The 26,479-nt window shown below is 29.5% G+C and overlaps 2 protein-coding genes across 2 annotated transcripts; both read right to left on the bottom strand.

The window, feature by feature from the left end:
• Positions 1 to 10,712: 10,712 nt before the first annotated feature.
• On the bottom strand, positions 10,713 to 16,216 carry LOC114711096 (ethylene-responsive transcription factor 5-like). Its single transcript, XM_028895448.1, has 2 exons — positions 15,743 to 16,216; positions 10,713 to 10,889 (listed from the first exon to the last, which is right to left on the bottom strand). Exons 1-2 carry the CDS (start codon positions 16,214 to 16,216, stop codon positions 10,713 to 10,715), a joined length of 651 nt encoding a protein of 216 aa, XP_028751281.1.
• A 9,387-nt stretch (positions 16,217 to 25,603) lies between these two features.
• On the bottom strand, positions 25,604 to 26,269 carry LOC114711095 (ethylene-responsive transcription factor 1-like). The gene has a single exon (XM_028895447.1). It carries the CDS (start codon positions 26,267 to 26,269, stop codon positions 25,604 to 25,606), a length of 666 nt encoding a protein of 221 aa, XP_028751280.1.
• Positions 26,270 to 26,479: the final 210 nt, after the last annotated feature.

Below are 26,479 nucleotides of genomic sequence, written 5' to 3'. Positions count from 1 at the left end.
ATGAGAGTTAATGAAATTTAAAGTTTTTCTTGGTATGCGTGAAACATGCTGGAAGTGACTTATAAATAAGACCAGAAAAGTAGATATCAATATCAATATCAATATCAATAGTATATAAGAAATCATGATCTTAATATCAATAGTACCCCCTAACTAGTTATAAAACTTCTTAACTAATTAACTACGCTTCTCTTAACTTTTATTGAGGAAAATTTTAATATTTTACGAGAAATAACTACTCTTAATAACTTTATTAATTTACTTTTGCGAAAAATGTAGATATGCATGTATGGCTCATTCTAATTATTGTAATTAATGGGGGGGGGGAGAATTGAGGAGGTTCATCTGCCAATTGTCATTCTTGTTACTGCACCAAACATGGCAATGAACACGGTTTAACAATAGGCAGCGAAGAGAAGCGATCCCTTGACTTCAAAGTTTTGTATTAAGCATTACTTAAATTATAAAACAAATAAAAAGCATTACTCTAATTTGTATGTAGATTTTGGACCAGTGTGAACTTAGTTATTAAAAATCTCACATGTTGGATACAAAAATTTTATATCAATCAGGGGTTAGGTTTAGCAGGAAAATTAATCTCTCACATTATGAACCATTTATTAAAACATGTTTTCATATTTAGTACCTAATAGTTGCATAATCCAAAAAAAAAATTGTCCAAAACTATCTTTATTAAAAAAAAAAAAAAAGGTAATTGACCAGTTCCAAGAAGCTACATTGAGACTTGACTAATCCAATTGTGCAGATTCCAATCACATGATTATAAAGCACTCTAAACAATAATCTTTTTAAGCACAAAACTTTAACTCAGAACATTGAGATAAGCACTGATGCTGGTGAATTACTTGAACTAATTAACATTATATGTCCAGATCTACTTTGATTAATTAAATAACAATGTTTTCCGGACCTTGTGCTGGGCATTATGTTATCATTTATAAATACATTAAGAGATTGGCTAAAACCCCATTAACTATATCTAAAAATTTCCTGAATTTTTTAACTTATCCCCATTAAATATATATATTTTAAAGATTAAATAACATACCCAACATTTAATGAGAAGTAAAATGAAAAATCACTACAAAAAAACACTAATTTACTAACAGAATTACCTACGGAATTACCGATGGAAGCCAAAATTACTGATGGAACTACTGACAGATTTGCAACAGACAAGAATTGCATTCCGTCAGAAAATTTTCCTTCACTAAATCAATTTGAGACGGAATCACAAATTTTGTCGGTAATTTCTAACAAAATTTCTGTCAGAAAATACCGACATTTTGCGACAGAATATTCCATGACTGATCAACCACGGAATTTGCCACGGAATGTTCTGTGGCTAATCAGCCACGAAATTTCAAACAGAATATTCCGTGGCTGATCAGCCACAGAACTTGCCACGGAATATTCCATGGCTAATTCCGTGGCAAATTGCTTTCTGTCAAAAAAATTTTATTTTTGTGCTATTTTAATTTGATCAATTGTTTTTAAGAGGAACGAAAGACAATTGGATTTGTCAAAAAAATCAAACATGCTATAAAGATATATAGTCTTTCACACATCCAAGATGCTTCAAGTGTCAAGTGTGAAATAAAAGCTAGAAATAAGAATAAAAACTGCCAACTATCATTTCCTAAATTTATATTGCTGCTAAAGGGCTCAGATAGTCTAATTCCCATTCCTTCCAATGCAGACATGATTTTGTTATATTTTCTCTCTCATTTGTTGATGCTCCTGTTTAATTTGCTGATTGTAACATCCTTATTTTATCTAGTATTTAATTAAATTTATAAATAAATATATTTTAGTATTAAGTTAATTAAAAAAAAGTTAGATATAGGCAAATTATTATTATTATTATTTTAATAATGTTTTTGTGTGTGATTGTGTGTGTGTGTGGATGATATTCTAGAAAATTAAACCATGGTATAGAAGTCCCACATCGACTAATCTTTAGAGTGAAGGAGTTTGAGGAGCCTATATATAGGAGATAATGAGTGGAGCTTGAAGTGAGTAAATAATTTTCGCACATATCTGAGGTAGTCTCAGAAAAGTGCTAGTTGTGTGAGTTTATTAACCGTTGGATCGAATTGGGGGGTTGGTCAGCCCATTTGGCACATCCAAATCGTTAATTTCAACGGTTGGATCATCATTTTGATCTCCGAATTACAAGTTATTAGGTACGTTTTTAACTTATATCTTTGGATTTAGCAAATAGAATCCTCAATAGTAATTAGCATTTTAAAGTTCATTCACCGTTAGATTGAGCTATAATTTAGAGGATAGTATCATGATAGATAGGAAATTAAATTCAACGGTTAGATTAGAGGTTTACTTCTGTAGTGAGAATAACCTGTTCATACTAAGTCTATTTGTCTAAGTCATTCGAAGATGGAATATAAGTTATAAATTTACAGTTTGTTCTGTTTACCTTATGAATTTGACTATTCTATAAAATAATATAATAATTAAAGGATGCTTAAGTAAGGAAAATTTAGGAATTGAGTCTAAATCATATATATATATATATGTTCCCATTCCAAACATTAGAGAATGTCTTCTAGGCTAGAGTCTGAGTAAAATAAAGCTTTTAGAGGAGGAGTTAGAGCTAGAATTTTTGTGAGTAGCCTACTCTAGTACTATAGAGGTAATATTTTAATTTGTTTGTAGATATAAACTCTATTGTGGCATTTTCGAGGTTGGACTCTGGTTGTAGTTGACTGTTAGCTAGGAGACCAGGTAACTAAATTTCTATCTGTTGCATGCTTTAGTATGAAGTTGGTGAGCGGCTTTATAACTAATTCTATAAAAGTATATTACGTTTTGTATGAACTTTCTTGTGGGATGCTATTTTAAAAAGGATTGACATAGTTTGTATTGCAAGAAATTGGTGATCATGATTATGATGTGCTATTATGAAATTCTGTGATTATGCATATAAATGTGTCATTTTGAACCCTGTGCATCTATTTTGGGTGGGGAAAGGAGGTAATTGGAGTTATTGAGATTCATATACTTGCCACGTGGTATTAGCCTCCATACGGAGCTCTATGGTTGGCTGCTATTATTGTCCCACTAGTTCTTCGAGGGACTGCGACCCCCACTAGTTCTTCGAGGGGGGACTCATGGTCCACCGAGTGCCCTGTGGTCTTTAGCCGTCCACATCATTCGTGTGGTGAGCTTGTCAGAGTTGCCAGTTAAATGGAAAGAACTTAGCCCATGGGTCCAGTCGGCGGAATAAGGAGGATATAAGGATGGATTTGGGTTCAGGAATTGCATATGACATGAGATATTCATTGATATTTCCATCTTTTAAATAAATGACAAGTATGTTATCTCTTTTGAAATGTATCAATTGCATGAGATTGGTGGAAAATTTGTCTTGTATGATTATTGTGAGTTTAAAATGTTAAAAAATGTTTATCAACTATTATTAGCTCTGTGTATCCCACCTGACCCCTCTCTAGCCCATGCTAGGGTGTGGGATGGGTAGGGATTTAGTTTACTGAGACGTTGTCTCATTCCTGTTGCTTTACCATTTTCAGGAAACAATACGTTAGCGGGACCTTCGGGGAAGACTCCTGAGGCTTAATAGCTGTAGCTGACAATGTAAAGCTTCGGGACCTTATTTTATGCAATCTTTTCGTATATTGCCACGCATCAGCACTGCATTCATTTGGGACTTTTTTACCTTCTTATATTTTTATGTCGTTTGACTTAATGACGTATTATACTTTCTATCCTTGGTTTATTTTGTTTGGACATTGGACTAGAGTGCTGGTAGTGGGCCTGAGGCCCTTAGATTGCATGTGATTGAATTATTGTGGATCCACGATGTGATAATGGTAATTTTTGCAAGTTTAATTGTTGCTAGTATTGACTAATATAGTCAAATCTAAACTGCTATTATAATTTATCATTTAAAGGCGTATTGTTTTATAACCATGTTAGCATGATTACAAATATAGGTTATTCTTTTTTTAACCATGATAGCCTTATTAAAGTCGAATGCTTTTCTATCATGGTTATCCCCTTAGTGATGTGATTGTTCTTAAATAACCATGATAGGGTATGTTTACTAGTTTTAGTCCTTTCTATCATGGTTAGTCTGGTTAGTAAGTGGAGGATGTTACACTGATTCTCTTGTGTAAGTTCCGTTATCCTTGTGCGCAATTCGGTTTCAACATTGGCATTCATACTTGTGCTGTTAATGGAAGGAGAAGACCTCTGGGTACAAATATCATCATCAGCCTCAGACCCAAATCCATAGATGCGGCCCTTCTTGTTCTTGCCACCTATAACATCTAACCATATGTTAAATTCTTCCTAATTAGATTGTATGCTTGGAGAACCTCTTTCAGAACTTAGTTCTGCCTTTCTTCTCTCATGAACTCATCCTAGAAACAAAAAGACAATAGGAGTATATGATAAGTGCATGTTGTGGAAGGCAAGATTCTTCTCAACTTAATCCCAACAACACCCAGATCAAGTCAAGTCCAAAAATAAAATTGCACTAAGGAAGAATAGATACCATAATTCATTAATTTCAAGCATATGATGACATATTCACCCATTCTATCCAAAAAAAAAACAGGGTATAGGAAGTTCCTATAAGTAATTGGGTGTGAGGGCCAAATAAAATGGATAGTGGGAAGAGAACATGGAAGTTTTGAAACAAAAGGAAAGATATTGTACCTTCATTAAATGATTTTTTAGATAACTGAAAATAAAAAATCCTAAAGACTATATTTAAAATCCAGAAGAACTATTTAATAGTATTGGAAAAAGAACACCGTATCAAACTTCAAGACTCTCTTCACTCAAAGCTTGGGTTTTCTCAAGCTTAGAACTTATTCTTTAAGGCTATATCCACCAAACATTTGATATAAAGATAGAATATGAATTTATATATATAAAAAATACATTGCGTGAGTTTGATACACTGCTACCGACGTTATTGGACATTAACATATAGTTAATATATAGGTACCACTTTTGCATTTCCTCTTTTTCTATGTAACCACTACCCCAATAATATGCATTTAAGGGGAAAAGTTGAAATAATGTTCAACTCGAAGACACGCTGTTAGTGGGAAGAAAGATGCTCTAAGATAAGAAGAATATTACTCATTCAGCAAAATAGAATCAGATTCAGCAAAATAGAATGTTCAACTCAAAGATACTCTGACTTTAATCCTACAAAGTCATGGGGGTGGGGCATAGAATCAGATTGGCATTAACATAACGGAAAGCCTTCTCAAGACTAAGCAACAGTCAACACGAATATGTGACAAGAAGAGAATTGCTAGTCTAAAATTGCACACCACAATATTCAGCAAACAAAGCCAATGTATTCAGCAAAATAGGACCAAAAATCATATAACTTACATTCAGCAAAAGGTTGTGACAAGAAGAGAATAGCTGGTCTTGAAGCAAGAAAAGATCCCGTAGCTACTGTAGAGAAAACTTCCATAACCAACAAGAAAATTTGTCCTCAACTCTCATCCACCCAACATAGCAAAAGAAATAATATTTCAAATTATTAGAGATATGAAATTATTACAGATTGAATGAAGAAGCAAGATGTTGGGACCAAAAACCATATATATAACTTACTGAAGACTGAAGCACGAATAGCAACCTGAGCTTAAAAAGCATTCCCCTGGAGCCTGAACCCCATGACTTCGTACCTCAATCCTAGCCGCATTTGATCTACGCCTCAAACTCTCTTAACTGGCCTGGGGGTTAATTAATCTCCACATCAAGGAGAAGAGCAGAGATCTTTGTTGAAGACAGCACGGCAATGATGAAGTACTGAAGGAAGAAGTCGAGCTCAATGGTGATAATGAGAGACGCCGTCGCTGTCGAAGCTTGATGGAGGAAGAAGTCACGGCTTTTGGTGTGGATGAAGGGAATGTGAATGTTAGCCGACGACGATGATGAACAATCTGGATGATTAATGGCGTGTTGGTGGCTAGGATTCCAGAGAAAGAAGCTGTCGTTACCTTCGCCCTTAGCAGTCACACTGAAGAAGAAGAAGTGATTACGGTACCATAGCAAGTAGCCGAGCTCATCAAAAGTCACAACGTTGCACTTTTGATTTTCACTCATTTTCTTTTTTTTTTTTAACTTTTTCCAGCTTTTTAAATTCCACCAAAAAAATTAGCTACGTATCATTTTTCAGGTAGACATAGGGTGAAATCCAAATAATATGAAAATCAAATTGATTAATGATACTCATAAAATTTTTTATGGTTTTGTTTTTTTTCTCCCTAATCATTTTTCAGAATTTTTTTTATCTGGATATGTCACTTAAAGTAAATAATAATAAAATAGAAGTTATTAAAATTAAGAGAATGGAAAATTCAGATATAAAAATAAATCTGAATACTATTGTATATCTAAGCATTTAATATTTTAAGAAACTGAAATTAATAACAATTTAAGAAAAATATTTATAAACTTTTCAATTGTATTTATTAAAATAAATTAAAATATGTTTTTTACATTTAAATATATTTATAAAAAATATACATAGCAATAATTTATTAAAAAAATAAAGAAAGAAGAAAGTCCAATTAAAAGCCCCACGAAGGCAAAAATAAAAGTTAACTACTGCTAGCATTATTCATCGACACGAATAATTACGTTTAATTGTTTGTTTAGTTATATAAAATATCTTTTATTAATAATAAATAATTTTTATTTGATTTGAATAATTTTTTTGTCAATATTGATGACAACAAACTATAAAGAATTGTAGTATAAATTAAAAAGATTATAGAAAATATATTAAATGGAGGTATGATAAGAGGAAATGTAGGGATTTAATTAGGGATAATTTAGTATTTTTAAATTTATATTTTGATATTTGGTCCCTGTAAACAATCATAATTATTAAGATCCTTTCCAATGAATATTATTTTTTTAGATCCTTCTTTCTAATTTTTTAAATAAAATTATAAGGTAAAATATGGTTTTATCAGTGTTACAAAAGAAGGGTTAATTGTTGGAAGAAAGAGAAGAAAATAGTTAAAAAAATTTGCAAAAATTAAGTCTCAAATTAAATGGGTTAATGGAGGGAAGGTGAAAATCTTTTGAGGGAGAATAAATTTAGCCTTCTAATAAATGAATTATGGTTTCTTCAAACAAAAAATTGACAAAATTATATTTTATAAAATCTACGTTTAAATTTAAGTCTTACTATTTTTCTCACACAAGAACAATAATATTATATTTAGAATAATATTATAATATTTCACCAACCTTTTCTCAATCTATATCTAGCCAACTTGATATTATTGTTGATATATTTTTTTGGTATAATTTGATTAATATTATTTTGTATTAAAAATGTGCTTTGGCTATTAGATATGGTGGACTAACTTAAAAAAAAAAAAGCAAGAAAAAAGAATAAGCTATTTTCATATTTACTATTTTTATTTACATAAATTCTAATTTTTATTTATTACTAATTCGTTAAATATATGTTTTTTATGTTATAATAGAACCTTCTAATTGTACTATTTGTAAACAGTTGTTAATATTATTTTTTTAAATTATGATCTATCAAATACCAGTTTAATTATTTTTTAGTATCCTTTGAAATGATTTGATATTTTTTAGTTTAAAAATGTCCATCTATTTTTAAAAATAGAAAATATATTTATATATAATATAATATTGACAATATCTAATTACATGAAGTTGTGGAGTAAAAAAGAAGAATAATGTTATCATGAATAAATTACAAAAGATGATGCTTAGGATTCATACATCTCTCACATTTTAACAAGGATTGCTATAAATCACTATCATGTACAATCAAATCATCAAGCATTTTGTTGATTAACAAGACTTATAATTTTTTAATCAAAATTGTTGAGTCTAAATTCTCAAAATATATGTTAAATATTTGGTTGGAGAATTTTGTTTTTCTTTACAGTTTTATGAAACTAAATACTAATAAGTTAGCAACATTGTTATACATGATTCCATGTAAATATTTGCTTTGCACCTATTATATTCTTCATATGATATTATCTCAAGATTAGTAAATTAAAATTCAATTTTGTCTCTAACATTTATTCTTCTATATTATATTCAGTTAATTTGAAACACTCACAATCAACCAATAACTCAAAAAGTAATTTTTACTTTTTCATACTCAAGGCAATCAAATGTATAGATTGAATTATTATGATTCACCCACACTTCTAGGATTTCACTATGTTCCTTTACGAAATTTTTATTTGTTTTTTTCTTACATAATGTTGTAGTCTTTCACCTCACAAAAAATAGAATCACTGCATTTTATTATAAGAATAAAGATATAAAATTCTGGAGAAAAGAAATTCACTTTTCTGACAGAATTAGCCACGGACAACATTCCGTCAGTAATTTCGGTCGAAAATCTATCCAAACTTCCATGGGTAAATTTAGCAACGGATTTTCCGACAGAATTTGCCACGGAATTGTGACAAAAATTACTGATGGAATTTATCCATGGCTACTTCCGTCAAAAAATTATTTACCGACGATTCCGTCAAAAAAATGAATTACTGACAGAAAAATTCCGTCGGTAATTTATAACGGAATACCATGGCAAATTCCGTCGGTAATATTTCTGATGGAATTTCCCATAGTTTTCTTATGGATTTCTGTGACGGGATTGATTCTATCAGTGATTCAATGTTTTTTTGTAGTGAATGGCAATACTTATATCAAGTTCCTTATATTTATTATGTCAAGTTCTCTAATCACACATAGTCATATATTCTATTTTTGAGATATTAGCATTTAATAGAATTTAATTATAAACCTTCATGAAAAAAAAATAAAACACATAATCATGTGTGATTAAAAAATTTGACATAATGAATATAAGTAACTTGACCTAAGTATTTTTCAATGGAAAATCATGATAAAAAATTAATGGTATGGCTGAAAAAAAATTCTTTTTATCTATCTTATAACTAGGACTAGAATTGTATATTGTATTAACAATATATTTTAGTTTGGAAACTGTTTTTAATTTACTACATTATCTTTGAAACTAAAAGCCACCACCGATACTATGTTATCTGATTATATGTACTCCTTCCATTACCAAATATAAGCAATGGATGAGACTGGACACATATTAAGAAATGGTATTGAATTTTAAAAAAGTTTTTGTTTTTCAAATTTTGCCCACGGCCCAGAAATATAAAGTATATTGTAGTCGAGTACATAGGAAAGAGAAAATGAATAGTAGAAGTGGATAACCGTGAGGGGTATATTTGTAAACATAATATTTTATTTATACAAGTTTGTAATATTACTTATATTTGATAACAAAAGTTTCTCTAATTTTGTTGCTTAATTATATAGGGTAAGAGTGGGAATATGTATGTGTGGATATGTGTATAGAAACAAGTCTTAGAGACAAACTCATATTAATTATTAGATAACTCCATACTTTAGCTATTCCTATCAAATGAATAATTACATTTCAAAATAATTATTTTTCAAACCAATGCTCAAAAATAGCATAAAAATGTTTATTTATTCAACCAATTAAATAATGACCACTTTTATAATTAACATCATTTAGGCCACGATCAAGTCCTATATATATATTCTCTCATGTGCTTACATCATGATTATATATGTATATATATAATATAAGCATGAATGGACATATATTAAGAGATTTATTTATTTTTAATTTGGAGAATACATTGAGAGATTTATTAATCCCTATATAAGGTTTAGAATTTAAATTTTATTAATGAAAAATTCTCTTTGAATTTGGATTAGTGGAAAATATAATATATTAGCACCATAAGATCCAACAAAAATAAAATAAAGGGGCATGATATGAATAATATAGATGAATCTAATTTCTCCTATCTTGGTCACCCTAAAGATATATAATTAATTAAGATGCTCTCATTTTAAAAATCGAGACAGCCTCACACTGTTGCTATATATATATATATATATAAAAAAATAATGAAACAATTTTTTTGTCCCAGTTACATCACATGTAAATTCTGCATGTTTATTATATTTATTACTATTATTTATTTTTATTGATTTTGTCGAAGAATCATATTGAATAATTGAAGTTTTCTCTATACCTACACGTGGACGTATATAAGATCATCTCTGTTTCCTGAAGCTAACTTCTAAAAGAGCTGTTTGCTAATTTAATTATATGTATATAAAATAATTAATCCATTATTTATTCTCAATAGTGTTTGTTGGCCTTGCAATATCCATGTTCGATCATTCAAATTATCTTGTCCTCGACATCATTTAATCTATTATAATACATTCCTTATTTAATATTATCATACATATTATGAAATAAATTACCTTTTAATTAAAAGAATAACAGATTAAAAAAATATAAGCAACCCAATATATGTCGATTGTCTGACATTAGTCTATGTACAAACTCGATACCTATATATACCTCACCAACAGATAATTAAATACTCTTCCGGTCCTAAATATAAACTTTTTTTGTAGTGTATCTGGTTCTAAATATAAGATCCTTTTTGTGGTGTAATTATCTTATATTTAGGACCAGAAGAGTACTTAATAATTTGATTTATCATAAGCCAAAGTTAAGGATCCTGTTCCTTCTCATAAGTTCCCAGCCATGCCCTCGCGCCGTTTCTCTTGGGTCCTGGATCTCAGCCGCAAACTTTCCCCACGGCCGCCGCCGCCGCACGCCTCGGTAATTCCTTCATCCCCTCACACGCCACAGATCCTGCTTTGTTATTACCGTGTACTCTATCATCACCAACACCTGGTTTCACAGCATTGTCATTCTCGCTAGGAAACACTGGGCCAGTGGAGCTACTAGCACCCTGCTCCGGCGAATAATTAAATTTAGATAAATTAAATTTTCTTCTTCAAACACAACAAACCTCAAAGTTAATCTTTGACTAATGAAATTACAAAAGTCATTTTAATACATTTCAAAATTTAGTCCTTTATATTAATTGCTCTCTTCAATCTGGCAATCTTATATATATTATAACATATAACCTAACAAAAAAAATTATATACTCCCATTTAAAATAAGATTCTAGTGTATAGAAAGGGTTCTCTTCGCATGATATGTGATAGAAAATATATAGAAAAATAAAAATATAATGAAATTATAAAATATAGTAAGCTTCTATTATAATATAATTAAAATTATAAATTTTAAATAGAATTAATATATTAATAAAATTTATATAATTAATAAGTAAAATATTACTATTACAATTTATTACAATTTATATTTTTTATTTATTTGTATATTTATTTATTTATTTTTCTGTTTGTGCCGCCGAAATCAAGTGATTATCATTATAATAATAATAAATATTCCATTTGAAATTAAATAAAAAAATGAAATTTATAAATTCATTAAAAGGCTATAAAAATTTATACTACTATATACATAGTATACTACATACATACTGATACACTAACATACAACTGATATTTATTTATTTAGTATTTAGTTTTAATTTAATACTATAATATATTTTTTTATTAGTATTAGAATTTTTTATTATTTATAAGTCATTCTATTAAATTAAAATTAAATTAAATTTAAATTAAAAAGTAACTATTAAATTGAAATCCAAATTAATAAATACTAAGATTAATATAGTAATTAATATAGTGAAATTAAAATAATAATATATAATTAAACTTTAAATTATTAAAATAGAAATTATTATTATATAGAATATTTATATAGAATATATAGAATTCTATAGAATAATATTAATATAGAGACAAGATAGAAATATGAAATTCGTAACTAACAGAATTACCTAGATAAAAAATTAGTTAAAAACGTGATTATTCAAAAATTGAACGCATATTCATGCCTTATTTTTAACAAAAAAGGATAAATTAGACTCTTTAAGACCAAGACAAACTTCAAAGTTAATCTTTTACCAATAAAGTTAGTAACTCATTTTAATACATTTTAAATTTTAGTCTTTTATGTTTCTCTCTCCAATATGGTAATGTTATATATAAGAAACAAATAACCGAATTATATATAAATATCTAAAAAAAATATTTGAATAAGACTAACATCTCATGTAGTAATTGACTCATACTACTTTTATCACAATATTTTTTAAAAAAATTATTTCTATTTTAACTCAAAATATAGAATTAATTCCATTTTTATATGATTACATTGAATAGTTTAGAACAAAATCACATAGTATTAATTGTAGAGTAGTTTGGTAGTATAAACGCTTCCCTTAACTAGGAGGTCGTAAGTTTAGTATCGCTTATAACTTCTTCTTGTTATGGTCTACCCATTCAATAAAGAAAAATAAAGTCGCATCTCATAAGGGACAAATAAATTTTAAAAAATAAAGATATGAGAATATTATTAAAAATATGGAAGAACTTGGCACTGATACCATCTTAAAATTTGAAAGATTGAAAGTTGAGGAGAATAAATTATCCGCTTAACTAGGAGGTTGTGAGCTCAATATCATTTATAACTTTCTCTTGTTATTATCTACCACTTCAATAAAGAAAAATAAAGTCACGTGTCTCAATGGATAAACAAATTTAAAAAAATAAAAACATGAGAATATTCATAAAAGTATGGAAGAATTTAGCTTTGATACCATGTTAGAATTTAAAGATTGAAAACTAAGAACATCATAATATTAGTATAATCATCAAATAAAAGAGCACAAATAAGCCTTTATATTGACTTCGTCCTTGATATTTGGTATGTATGAATTCTTTTTGTTGAATTTGTCCTAATAAATTCATTTCTTCTGATCCTTCATGTTCAAAGAACTATCTATTCATCGTTTTTTTAAAAAGAACATTCTCTTTATCACTTAATGTGGCTTCATTTTCTATTTTTTTTCTTCCGTGTGTTATTGTCTCTGTTCTCTAATTTCCCCTTATTAGTATCTACCACTTCCTTCAATAAAGAAAAATAAAATCATGTTTCAATGGATAAACAAATTTTAAAAAATATTAGTAAATATATGAAAGAACTTGGCTCTGATACCATATTAGAATTTGAAGGATTGAAAATTGAGGGGAAAAAAAAGAACCTCATAATATTAGTAATCCTCAGATAAGAAGAGCAAAAAAGCCTTATGTTGACTTCGCCCTTGGTATTTCGTATATATGATTTTTTTTGGTTGAATTTGTCCTAATAAATTCATTTTTTTCCGATCCTTCATGTTTAAAGAACTATCTATTCATCATGTTTTTTTTTTAAAAAAAAAGAACATTCTTTATCACTTAATGTGGCTTCAGTTTCTATTCACTTCCTCTGTGTGTTTTTGTCTCTAACGTTAGGCTTTAGTGATTTTGTGTAATTAATGTTTGACAATGCCTTATTTCTATTCAAGTTTGATTTTGCTTGATTTCATTCACATTCTTTGAAAGTTATCGATTCTCGTAGTGAATTCTTGTTGTCCTTTTAACCTTTTTCTTTTCTTTCTATTGATTTCAGCCTAATATTAACTTTGTTTCTTTATATATATATATATATATATATATGGATTCTTCTTGTTGGATTCATCCAAATAACTTTATATCTTCCCATTCTTCATTCCTATTGTTCAAAAAACTTGTTGTTCATTGCGTGTCAAAAATGTTTCTATCTATCATTTCTTAACATGGCTTCTTTCTACTCATTTTGTCTTTTTTTTTTTTTTTTTGTCTCTAATGTTAGGTTTTAGTGAATATTTTTTCATCAAATGGGTTTTAGTGCTTTTGTGTAGATAACTTTGTGTTAGCGTCTTAAAAAAAAAAAAAACAGTTTTAGCTTCAAAATCATGGTTTCGGGGTCCCATCATCCAACACATGATTTTTTTTGGCAAAATCTCAATTTTTCACTGAAAACCATGATTTTTAAAAACAAAATTTTTATGCTTTTGACATGTTGAACCATGATTTTCGATAAAAAAATATTTAAAATAAAATTATTAATTTTGTAAAATATATTTAATATTATATTTTATATATATGCACAGACATATTATTATTAATTATTAAATAATAATAAGTTGGTCTTACATATATTTATTTATTTATTTTTAAATATTGCGGCACTTAATATTTAAAATCTTTGTGATAGATTATATTTTTCTAAAATATATTTAATCCTACATTTTATAAATACACACATATTAATTATTAATTAGTTATATTTTTATATATTATTTAATATGTTAGTAAAAAATATATTATTTACTAATTTATTATTTTAAAGAAAAATATAAATTAAAATTTGTCTTTTATGTAATCACATTAATTTTTGTAAAAAAGTGATTCTAATACTTAACATCTAAATATTCTCATTTTATCAAAGTCAATTTTTTCACAAAATTGATTGTTCTAAAATTTATTCCCAAAATAATTTTTTATCACTTTTCTTCAAAAGTTATGCTCTAAAAACTAGCGCTTAATATGGTTTCCTTTCTATTCATATTTGATTTGATTTTGCTTAAACTATTTAATTTTTTCCCCAAAAAACAAAGGCTCTTTATTGTTATTTTGTTCTTTAATTTTTAATTTCTTGACAATTTTCTGGATTTCCAAAAATTAAATACTTGATGAAGCAGTTGGGTTTAATTGTGTCTTATCCCCTGCATGGTTTATTTAATCACATGTTTGAATGCGTATTTATTTTTATGCGCTGACTTCATTGTTTAAATTCTGAAAAATTAATTTTGGGTATTTTAACATACTGAAACATTTTTCAGTATTTGTTCTGTACATTATTTAATTGTCTAAATATTTGAAAAAATCAGTTTTAGGCAATTATACAATCATTTGAATTTTGCATTATTGTGTTTGAGTTATAATATGAAATTAACTTAAAACAATCTTTGGGTGCTTATAGTGGGAGAATTTAATTTGATCATTTAATCACGATTTTATTAAATTAATTAATTAATTAAAGTCTCATAAAAGTTTGTGCATATTTAGAATTTAAACTCATATGATTGGTATTCAATAGTATTATTTACAGGCTTCAAACCCAAACCTCAAGGTTGTGGTCACAAAAGCTATATAATAGTATAATAATTTTCTAATTTTTTTTTAAAAATCAAGACAGCGTCATGATGTGCATAAAATAATTAATCCATTTATTCTCAATCATGTGTTTTATCCAGGGTCAATCAATCAAATTATGTTGCATTTAATCTATTATAAAACATCTTATTTTGATATTACCACATATATTATGGAATAAATTCCCTTTGTAAAATAAAAGACAACATATGTAAGCAACCAACTATATATCCACCGCCGTTTGACATTAGTGTATGTGCCAAAAAACTTGATACCTGTAGGCTCCGACAGATAAATGAAAATTTAGTAATTTGCTCTTACTTTAATTATATAAAGAAAAAAAATTCTTAAACTTAATTAATTACCTACTATTAAAATAATATGCAACAAACAATGGGGTTAGATCGAGCCCAAAAAAAAAAGCTCAAATATGCTTTAAATACGATATTTAACCCAATCTGACATGGCTTCTATTTGTTGCCAACTGGTGCAATAGAACATTTAGGCTCTTTTTCTTACTCGATCCTTGGGTTCCATTAGTATTTGACTGCAATGAAGGTTCCGGCGAGCGGTGCTGCTTCTGTCCAGCCAGCACTTGCGCCGGCTCCGGTAACGGTTCCTATCCTATGAGGTGTGGAAAATTGACCTTGGCTTTTCTGCCTCTCATCTTGAAAGCGGCTCTATCATAAGCCAGAGCCGCATCCTCTTTCTTCTTATAAGTTCCCAACCATGTCCTCGCACCGTTTCTCTTTGGGTTCCGGATCTCAGCCGCAAACTTCCCCCAAGGCCGCCACCTCACGCCTCGGTAATTCCTCCGTCTTGGCGGCCCGTTCCCCTCACGCGCCACAGATACTGCGTCGTTATTACCATTTACTCTGTCATCACCACCACCTGGTTTCACAGCGTTGTCATCCTCGCCGGGAAACACTGCACCAGTGGAGCTGATAACACCCTGCTCTGGCAAAGCCATGTCACGGTCAAGATTCAATGTAGTGTCATCGCCGGTGAAGAAGCCATTCGTGAGAACTTGTTGAACTGATTGAAAAGTAGAATGATTAGGGATCATTTTGGGAAGCTGAGTCTGGTGATAGTGTAGAAGCACAGGATCTGTGAAAAACATGGCTTGTGTGTGTGCGCGCGCGCGCGCATTTATGTTTGTATGTGTGTGGATATATATATATATATGCATATATATAATGACTTTTGTTTAAAGTGATGATATTATTTAATTGTTGTGTTTGTTGTTTCCATGAAACTTCATTTGTTAATTTGGAGTTGTAGTCGTCGCGTGTGATTGGCTAATTCAAACAAATATTATTTATTTCTGAGTATAAAAGGCTTAATTATGAGTATGCTATAAATGGCTTCTTTATGTGTATGATGTTAAATATATTAATAATTAAACTGCAGCGTGATAAGTTGTTTTGCTGTGTAAGCAGTATGACAGAAGCAACACTAGCTAGTCAAAGTTTGAAAACCTCGTTAGATAAATTATTGATGTCTTGTTTTTTTAAGCAAAAAAAATTAGATGAATTAGACTTCAAGAACAGTACAAACCTCAAAGTTAATCTTTGAAAAATAAAATTAGTAACTCATTTTAATATAGATCACAAATTTTAGTCTTTTTATATTGCTCTCATCGATCTAGCAATGTTATATATATATATATATATATATATATATATAAGCAACCAAACTATATAGACTAATAAATTACTTAAAAATAATAATTATGCAAAAAATGTATTTTATGTTCTGAAAATATCCTTATTTAGCTATTTGTGAACTAATTGATCCATAAGACAAAGGATGCGACTTTTTGGAGAAGTCCAGAATGCATGCAGCTTACTGTTCGTTTAGGAGAGATTAGAAATAACTTTTTTATGGACTATTTCTCTAAATTTATTTTTTTAATAATTGATATTTTTATTATTTTAAAAGATAGAACTAAAAAGTATGAACATTATTTTTATTTTAGCTTGAAATATATATTCACCAAGTTTATGTCAGTTTGGATGCATCGGTGAGTAAAACCGATATAGTATGAAATATCTGAAAGGGAAAGAGAGAAGCCAAAGAGAACATTCAATAACATTACTGAACAAAATCTTTCGATTAAAATTATATTATTACATTTGGTCGTTGATAGAGCCTCCTGTAGAATAAGGTTGTGTTGTTATTTGTTTGTTGCTTTACGTCGGTTTAAGAGTTTTGAATAAAGCAACGTCTCGACAATGTTCGGATTTGCATTGGATGCTCATCAGTTTTGATGAGCACCCAATACTCATTAGATCTGGATCTGGACGGTCCAGATTTAATTTTAATTTTAATTTTTTAAAATAATTATTTTAATGGGTATAGGATAAAAAATAAAGATAATCTTTTAATTATTATTCTTTAAAAATATAATTTTTTCTATTTTTAAATAATTATTTAAAAATATTAAATCTAGACGGCCCAAATTGCTCATAAGGAGATGAGCACCAGGTGCTCATCGCCTGATGAGCACCAGGTGCTCATCGCCTGATGAGCACTAAATGTAGACGCTTCTCTTGTAGCCAAGTAGTACAAGAACTCTCCAATAGGGACGGAGAAATTGTGAATTCACTCTCGTCAAGCATGCATATCCCTCTAATTAAAAACAATTAAGTCACAACTTTTTAAAATTTATTCCTCTATTAGTTAAATTAGTTTTTTTTTAAATATCCTAGTCATATTTCTTAATTTTTTTTCTTTCCTTCTCTTACTTGATTATTATTGAAAGAATATTAATAGTTTGAAAAAAAATTGATAACCATGAAAAATAGGTCTCACAAATAGAACTAATATTAACTCTCAAATTAGCTCTCATATTAAAAACTAGAGAAGTAGTGTATTTAGACCACGAATAGTATATTTTAATCCTTAAGAGACAGACAAACATATATAACAAGATAAAGTTAGCCGGCAGAAAACAAGTTAAAGACATAAAAATATTAGCTTTAAAATATAGTATATTTATAAGAAATATTAATACAAACACGCCTGAGACAAAAATAGTATATGACCTCCAATACAGAATTAATAATATAGATGATGACGCTCTAATTTTAATGAATATCAGCACGTGGTCAAAATTTTCGTCTTAACTTCTGGGAACCTAAGGGTCAGCAAAGAGTGTTTCTAACTTTAAATTTATGATTTTTTTAATTAATTAAACTAAAACATTAATTTTGGAATGAATGATTGTAAGGTTTTTAAATCTATGATACAATATATGTTTAAGGGAAAAATATCATTAAAATTAGTTTATGTGTATATATATAACTTTTTATCTAAAATACTACCTTAGATCTTTAATATAAGATTTAGTTAACTATTTTGGAGAGATTAAAAAAGTTAGTTGAATCAATTATTTGTTGTAAATAGATGTTATCTTTCCTAAACTATTCTTATTAATCATTATTATTTTTATATTAAAAACCAAAAGTAGTGTTAGTTTTTTTATGTCTTGTTTTTGCATCTCTTGATCAACTGAGCAACCTTCCAACCAATTAAACAACATCCTCTAATTAAAATTTTATGGAGAATAATTTCAAAAATTTGAAAGTATTAATTAATTTTAACTAATTCCATAACTAATTTAAGTAAAGTTGATCACAAATCTAAGGTAAATATTACTCTTCTTAAAGTAAATTGAGATCTTATATTTAAGATCAAATTGAAAGTCAAATTAGTTATTATATTAATGGCCGGAGATAACACTCTTCAAGATTTATGAATGATGCAATATAATGGTACTCATTATTTTATATTATATTTTGGGAAAACTAATACGCTGATCCTTATACTTTCCTTCCATTTTTAATCAGATCCTTCAACTTTTTTTCTTTTTATGAACTCCTTCTTGTTTCCACCGTTTAGGTCATCCATCCCTGAACGTTAAAACTATTATAGCACCGTTTAAGTGAATCCATGTAGGACATGACCGGACTTTCCTTTTATTAGGTACTAAATTCTCAAGTTAAAGATGCAACTTGTAGTCACGTTATTATTCTGAGATTAAGCAAATACCCTGGCTAGATAGTAATGGTACCACCACCGCCTAGTAGAAAGGCTCCTACTCCATATTTATGTTTGGCAAATTAGTAGCATCTTTTTCCCCTTTTTATGCATTAAATATGAAATCTAAAAAATTTAATTCATTATATATAATGCTGTATTTTTTTATTGTTGAAGGAGATGGGGAGTGATGGAAGGGCTGTGAATCATAACCGCAGCCATGAGACACAAGACATACTATTGCTATTGAGCTTTTTAACTCTATTTCTTATATGCCAATGCATGAACTAAGTAGTTACTATATTATTTTGTTTACCTCTATTTTTCAGACCTAAAACACAGGAAAACATAGCAACAGTCTACTTTTTCCTTGTTTCCATTATAAATGAATTGATAGAGCCTTGTTCACAACCGCAAAGACATTATTCGGCTTGAAAAATTCTTCTTGAATGTTTCATATATCGACATCAATACATGAGAATAATCATCACCCAACTCTCCTTAATCACTAATTCACTATCTTCAAATACCTTAATATCACCTTACTCAACTTAATCTACATCGTGCCGGGTTTTAATATATACCCAGAATATAACCAGTAAACTACAAATAATTCCTAATGGACGAAGCTCAGATACTCAACGGATAGAAGCAATTTCTCTCACCTGATTGTTAGACTTAGAGACTATGAGCAATGTCATTTTGAAAGCTTGTTACTGTTTTATTCACTCCAAGGACAAAACTCTTGCACCAAAGCTCGTCCTCAACGCTCATCTCTTCTACTTTTTTTTAAATAAAATAAAGACACCAACAAATATGGCTTCACTCCAAGTCAATCTTACCATGTTTGATCCAACTAGAAGCCACATCAACTTCTTACAGCGATGCTCTAACTTAGTCTGACAGATTTTAGACAGAAGGACTAACGCCTTTAACGTTTAAAATAATAAGGATTCAATAAAATGAAAAAAGAATTATAAGGACCTAATTAAAAACTAACAAAAAGAATAAGGACCCGCATATTAATTCTCCCTTATATTTTTCACTCTTCGCTTGAGGGCGAGTTAAGCCTGTGTAGAAAATTTCAAATTAACATATTCCTCTGGTCCTAAAGAAAAGACTTATTAGTATAAAATAAGTATTATATTTAGGACCGGAAGGAGTATGATATACAATTTAAAACAATAAACTTTATTTTCAAGTCAGTGTAGAGAAATACATCTAAAGATACATAAAAACAGTGAAGAGAAGGAATCACTTGACTTCAAAGTTGAATAAAGCATCACTTTGTAGACCAACGTGAACTTAGCTAAAGCTCTCACAAACTGTGTGCGTAAAAGAAAGCTATTCAATTTTTTTCTATAATATTCATTATCTTAAATTTTATAACAAACTAAATTACTAAAAAATTATAAATAATGTGACTTGTCAAAAAACTTTCATGCAACACATGAAAAAAAAAATGTTATTGTTATTAAAGTATAAATACAAGATTACTTTTAACCTTTATTTTTTTATCACTTTTTTTTCTCATTTTCTATGCAAAACACTGATGAGATTATTTTAATAATGAATAAATAACATATGATTTATTTAAAAATGAAGACGTTTTTTATCAATTACATCTTTAACATAAAAACGGAAAATAAAAAAAATTAAAGATTATCAAATTTTCCTACAAACTTTACGCAGCGAAGTCATAATTCCAAATTTAAATTGATAAAACTGTTTTACTCCATCCCCAACAAAGAGAGAATGGATTGTCATCAAAATTTAGGCATTTAATATTTCTTGTATTTTAGGATCATCAACCATCCAGCAACATTTTTCTAAATAATTTTCTAATTATTAATCAACTTGCATATTCTGGCAAAAAAAAAAAATCATATAGAATATCATCCCCCTATCTTTTTTTTTTTTTTGGGTGGCCAAATCATCCCCTTGTTTTTTATCCACATTTTGCTGACAACAATTATATTTTACTGCAATGTTCACCACATTCTCGAGTACACATACTACACATAAGTAACTTGTATTGTAGGGTTATTAATCTTCATTTTTCAATTTTACTTCTATTTAATTTTTGTTGGGAAGAGAGAAAGTGAAGAAAGAGGTGAAAATGATTAATAAATGCAAATAGAGAAAATTTTTTAATAAAAACAAATTTGAAAAATTATATCAGTTTAGTAACATTCATTGATATGTAAAGTAAGTTACATAATAAGTATGTTAAACTGGTATAAAAGCAAAACACATGATTTTATTCAGATGTTCGACCGAACTTAAAGCATCGATCACCTACTCTCTCTCTCTCTCTCTCTCTCTCTCTCTCTCTGTGTCTATACATATATATATATATAATATTGAAAGTGAGTTGACCAGACATATCTTCCATGGCTCGTGATGGGCATTCATATTACAAATAGACTAAGATTGACTACTTTTTCATTCTGTAAAGAAATAACGTGTTTTAATTAATTTGGAAACTGTTTTCCGAAACATTATGTGTGAACTACTTCTCTGGTCCTAAATATAAGACTCTTATACTAGTGTGTATAAGAATTTTATATTTAGAACTAGAGGAGTACAACTCCACTACATAGTTACTTGTTTGAAAATTATATGATGCACTTATATTGTGTTGAATCTTCAACAAAGAACTTACATAAGATAACAAGTTAAAAAGAAAAAAAAAAAGCATAGCTTGATTCTGTTTTCTGTCTTTAGAACACTTTTATAAAACTTTTTTTTAAAACAAGTTTTGGGATGAAAAAACAAAAAAAAATTTGCATGATTGTTCTAAAAACTTACATTTGTAAACAAAAAAACATAAGATTTGTCTGATACAATTGTTTTTAAAATCTCCTTGGAGAGTTGATAGAAGTTGAGAAATTGAGTGGAGGGTGCAGCAATCACAGATGGAGAGTTGAAGGAGTGAGAGAAAACGGAGACAAAGACAAACAACCCAGAAGGCAAGTGCAAGAGAGAGAATGGAGAGCATGGCTGTGACCAGGAAAGGAAATTAAGAAAAATAACAAAACCGAAAACAATAAAAAGAACTATAAACATTGTTGAGTTTTTTTCAATTTTGAAAACAAATTTCTAGTTTTTGTTTTATAAAATACTTAATTGAAATAATCAAACATCAAATAAGTTTTATTATTTTTTAAAAACAAAAAATTATCTTCAAAACAAGAAATTAAACAAAGCGTGAAATATTAATAGCTGGCTTGGGAATTGGGATCACGTTTCTGTTGACTTTAGCTGCGATTTGACCGTTGTCGCTTTTAATGGGTAAATACTAAATATAATTTGGGGTGGACATGCTCTTGTTAGAATGTCTAAAGATAGATTTAAATAAAATTAAAAAAGTCTCATCGAATAGAACTGAGTTTTATAATAAAATATACAAATGTGAAAGAACTTATAAATTATTAAGCCTTGAGATTTAAAATTATAATATGGTGCGAATACCACTAATTCCTCATCTATTTATATTATACGTTTCCCTCATCTATTACAGTGTTATTCTTGTTACTACACCAACCAAATCGGTCAAGAAAAGTGATTTCGTGCCTCCAAAGTTTTGTTAAACATTACTTCAACTATTAAAATATAAATATATATATATATATATATATATATGAAACATTGCTTTGAACGTACGACAATGTGAACGTAATTATTACTTTTAGATTTTAATATAAGAGTCAGTTGAGAATTTTACGCAAAAAAAATTTATCCAAAAACTTTTTTTTCCCTGATAACAACCAAAAAATAAAGATATGGTATAGACTATGGAGGAAAATTTTTTTCCTATGTGTAAGTATCCTCCTATTAAAATAATAGGCAGTTAAATTTCCTTTAATCTCTTAATCTTATAAATTATTTTTTTTAGTTACACAGGTAAATTGAAGCTTGAGAAAAATACAACCAGAATAAAATCCTAGCTTCCAACTTCACAAAGGTTTAAAAAAAAAAAAAACTAGGAGCACTTTTGGAGATCCTTCAAAAATATTCCTCATCTGGGCTAGCCAGGAGATAAAAGTAGGCTAGACCCTTATCAGGAACCTATAGTTTAGCCTATATAACACTTAGCCTAGTCTATTTAGTAAATAGGTCAAGTTTATATTTAGATCTATTTATAGGCTTATTTAGGCAACCAGGCATAAGGCCTAGCCTATTTTTTTTTTATATAAATTAATTTTATTATTTATTTATAAAATTATAAACTCTTGTTTGATCATGAGTTTCACATCACAGTACTCCTACATAAGATCAGCCTCCTTTCTTTTATCAATCATTCATCTCTACCTCTCATCTTTTCAATTGCTCATAGCTTACTTCCTCTCCCTTGATCTATGTTTTTTTTTTTTTTTACTGAACTACTATTATATTACAAGTGAGAATAAATTCTAGACTTTTAAAATTTAACGTAAGTTTTTAAATAGATTGGAAGGCTTATATATGAATTTTGAGATATAATTTTTAAGCTTATCTAAACCCTAAAAGCTCACATTTTAAGTAGACCTTTAAATATGCTTCAAGTCTTGTTAGGCCTTTTGAAGGCTCAAGCTCAAGTCTAAAAAGAGCCTATATGTAAGCTCAGGCTTTGGTTTTAGATATTACAAGCTCAAACCTATTAAGCTCAAGTTAATAACTTATTTTCATTCCTATCCAGTACAGTCTAATATGAATGATTGGGCCTTTCTCTTCTCTTTTTGGTGCTCTCTTCTTTTTTTTTTTGGCCTTCATGATGAAATAAGTAAATGAATTAACAAGCATGCTCTTTCTGCCTTTCTCCTTGATTGGGCCTTTCTCGTAGCTTATCTTCAAGTCTTGTTAGGCTTTTGAGGGCTCAGGCTCAAGTCTAAAAAGAGTCAATATGTAGGTTCAGACTTAGGTTTTACGTATTTATTACAAGCCGAGACCTATTAAGCTAAAGTTTAACTTAACCTAGCTTATTTTTATTCCTATCCAGTACAGTCTAATATGAATGATTGGGCCTTTCTCTTTTCTTTTTTCATGCTCTTTTTTTGTTTTGTTGCCTTCGTGATCAAATAAGTAAATGAATTAACAAGCATAATGGACATACATTAAGAGATTTCATAATCCTTAAATTAAATAAAGGTTTTGAATTTAAATTTTGTCAATAAAATATTATGCCGGTCAATAATTTTTTTCATTTGAAATCAATTCAATTTAAATTCGGATTAGTGGATAATACTACCTTCATTTCTAATTATAAGAGCTTGTTTATAGAGTTCTAATTATAATTAGGACCGGGGGTAGATGATATAGCATAAGAGCTAACAAAAAAATTAAGGAGCGTGCGAGGAATAAAATCTAATTTCTCCCATGTTGGTCGCCCTACGAATAATTAAGATGCTTTTATTTGTTGGCAAAAAAAAAGTTAAGATGCTTTTATTTGAAAATCGAGACGGGGCGGTGTCCTGCGTCCCAGCGTTGCACAGTTGTCTGCTGCTGTAATGATTATATTAAACAATGTTTTTGTCCCTACAGTACAGTTACATCACATGTAAATGCGCCTATGCATTATTTTTATTATTTGTCTTTTTTATTTTGTTGAAGAGCTATATTGAATAATCGAAATCTTTTGCATAGCAACATGTGCATGTGTACAACCATTTCTGTTTTCTCTGAAGCTAACTTCTAAAAGAGTTGCTTTGCAGATGGGTTAAAAAAAAAAAAAACTCATGTTTAACGTGAAACAGTGTCTTAAACATGATTGTTTTAATAGGAGGATATTTGTGAGTAAAAAAAAATTATTTGTTAATTTAATTATATGTGTATGACCATTAGTTCCTTTATTCACAATCATGTGCTTTTTTTGTCCTTGCAATATCCACGTTGGATCAATCACATTGACAAGCATTTTCAATTAGACCTAATAATGTTAGAGTGTATGGCAATGATACTCATGCGGCTCAATTTAATTCAAGAAAAATATTAAATTTTATTAATCCAATTTCTAATGATTTTTTATTTTACCCATATTTTTTAAAAAAATTTGCATTACACAAATAAAATTATACATGCATATGAAAAATTTAATAATGTAAATTATGAATAAGACCCGAAAAGTCCTTTTTCTACCTTATAAGTAATATTTCTCATGTTCTAAATATAAGACCTTTTTTATAGTGTGTATAAGGATTTTATATCTAGGACCGGAGGAGTACCATAAAAGGACCATAAAAATAAGTTAAAAAAGAATAATATAAATTATAAATGAATTCATCTTTTGACGTTTTCTTCAGAACTACATGATGAAAGGGCAAGCACAGAGTAGGATAGTGTTCCTTTAAAAGGGTGTTTGGATAAAAACCAAACCATGGTTTCAGAAATAATTTTACGATCTACGAAGTAAATATGTGGAGAAGTTTATCTCAATTTGCAGAAAAATACTTTTTAAGGTATCCAAACACACCCTAAATGAATCATATCAACCCAATCTGACATGGCTTCTATTTGCTGCTAACTTGTTCAATAGTTCGGTCAGGCTCTTCTTCTTGCTTGATCCTTGAGATCCGTCATCCTCAGATGTCTTGTTTGACGGCGACGAAGGTTCCGGCGAGCTGTGCCGTTTCTGTCCAGCCACCACTCTTGCTGCCGGCTCCCGCGGTGTCTCCGACCCAACGAGGTGAGGAAAATTGAGCTTGGCTCTTCTACCATGCATCTTGAAAGCGGCTCTATCATAAGCCAGAGCTGCATCCTCTTCCTTCTCATAAGTTCCCAGCCACGTCCTTGCACCGTTTCTATTCGGGTCCCGGATCTCAGCAGCGAACTTCCCCCACGGCCGCCGCCTCACACCTCGGTAATTCCTCCATCTTGGGGGCGCGTTCCCTTCACGCGCCGCAGATTCCGGATCACTACCGTTCACTCTGTAATCATCATCTGGTTTCGTAGCGTTGTCATCCTCGCCGGAAAACACCGTGCCACTGGAGCTGCTAACTCCCTGCTCCGGCGAAGCCATGTCACAGTCCAGATTCGAAGTACGGTTGCTGCCAGTGAAGACGCCATTCATGAGAGCCATGGAGGAGGAAGGATCGTCTTCTTCGATCAGGTATTGTTGAACCGATGATTCGAAAGGAGAATAATGAGAGTTCATTTTTGAGAAGCTAATTAAGCTTTCGCGGTAGTATAGACACACAGGATTAGTGAAACTTGGCTTGGATATTTATATATGTATGCATGGTGAATTTTTTTCACTGAAGGACCGCGTAACACAATTAATGTCAAAGAATCTCCAAAACTTTCTGAAACCTCACTGCAGAACCAAAGGACCAAATTGAAATTAAAATTTAGAGTGAGGTTACAA

This window comes from Neltuma alba, unplaced genomic scaffold (assembly GCF_004799145.2).
Source record: "Neltuma alba isolate B1F8T4 unplaced genomic scaffold, ASM479914v2 tig00011277_pilon, whole genome shotgun sequence".
Classification (NCBI taxonomy): Eukaryota; Viridiplantae; Streptophyta; class Magnoliopsida; order Fabales; family Fabaceae; genus Neltuma; species Neltuma alba.
Note: the sequence above shows the minus strand (reverse complement) of the source record. Positions and strands in the feature narration are given on the sequence as shown.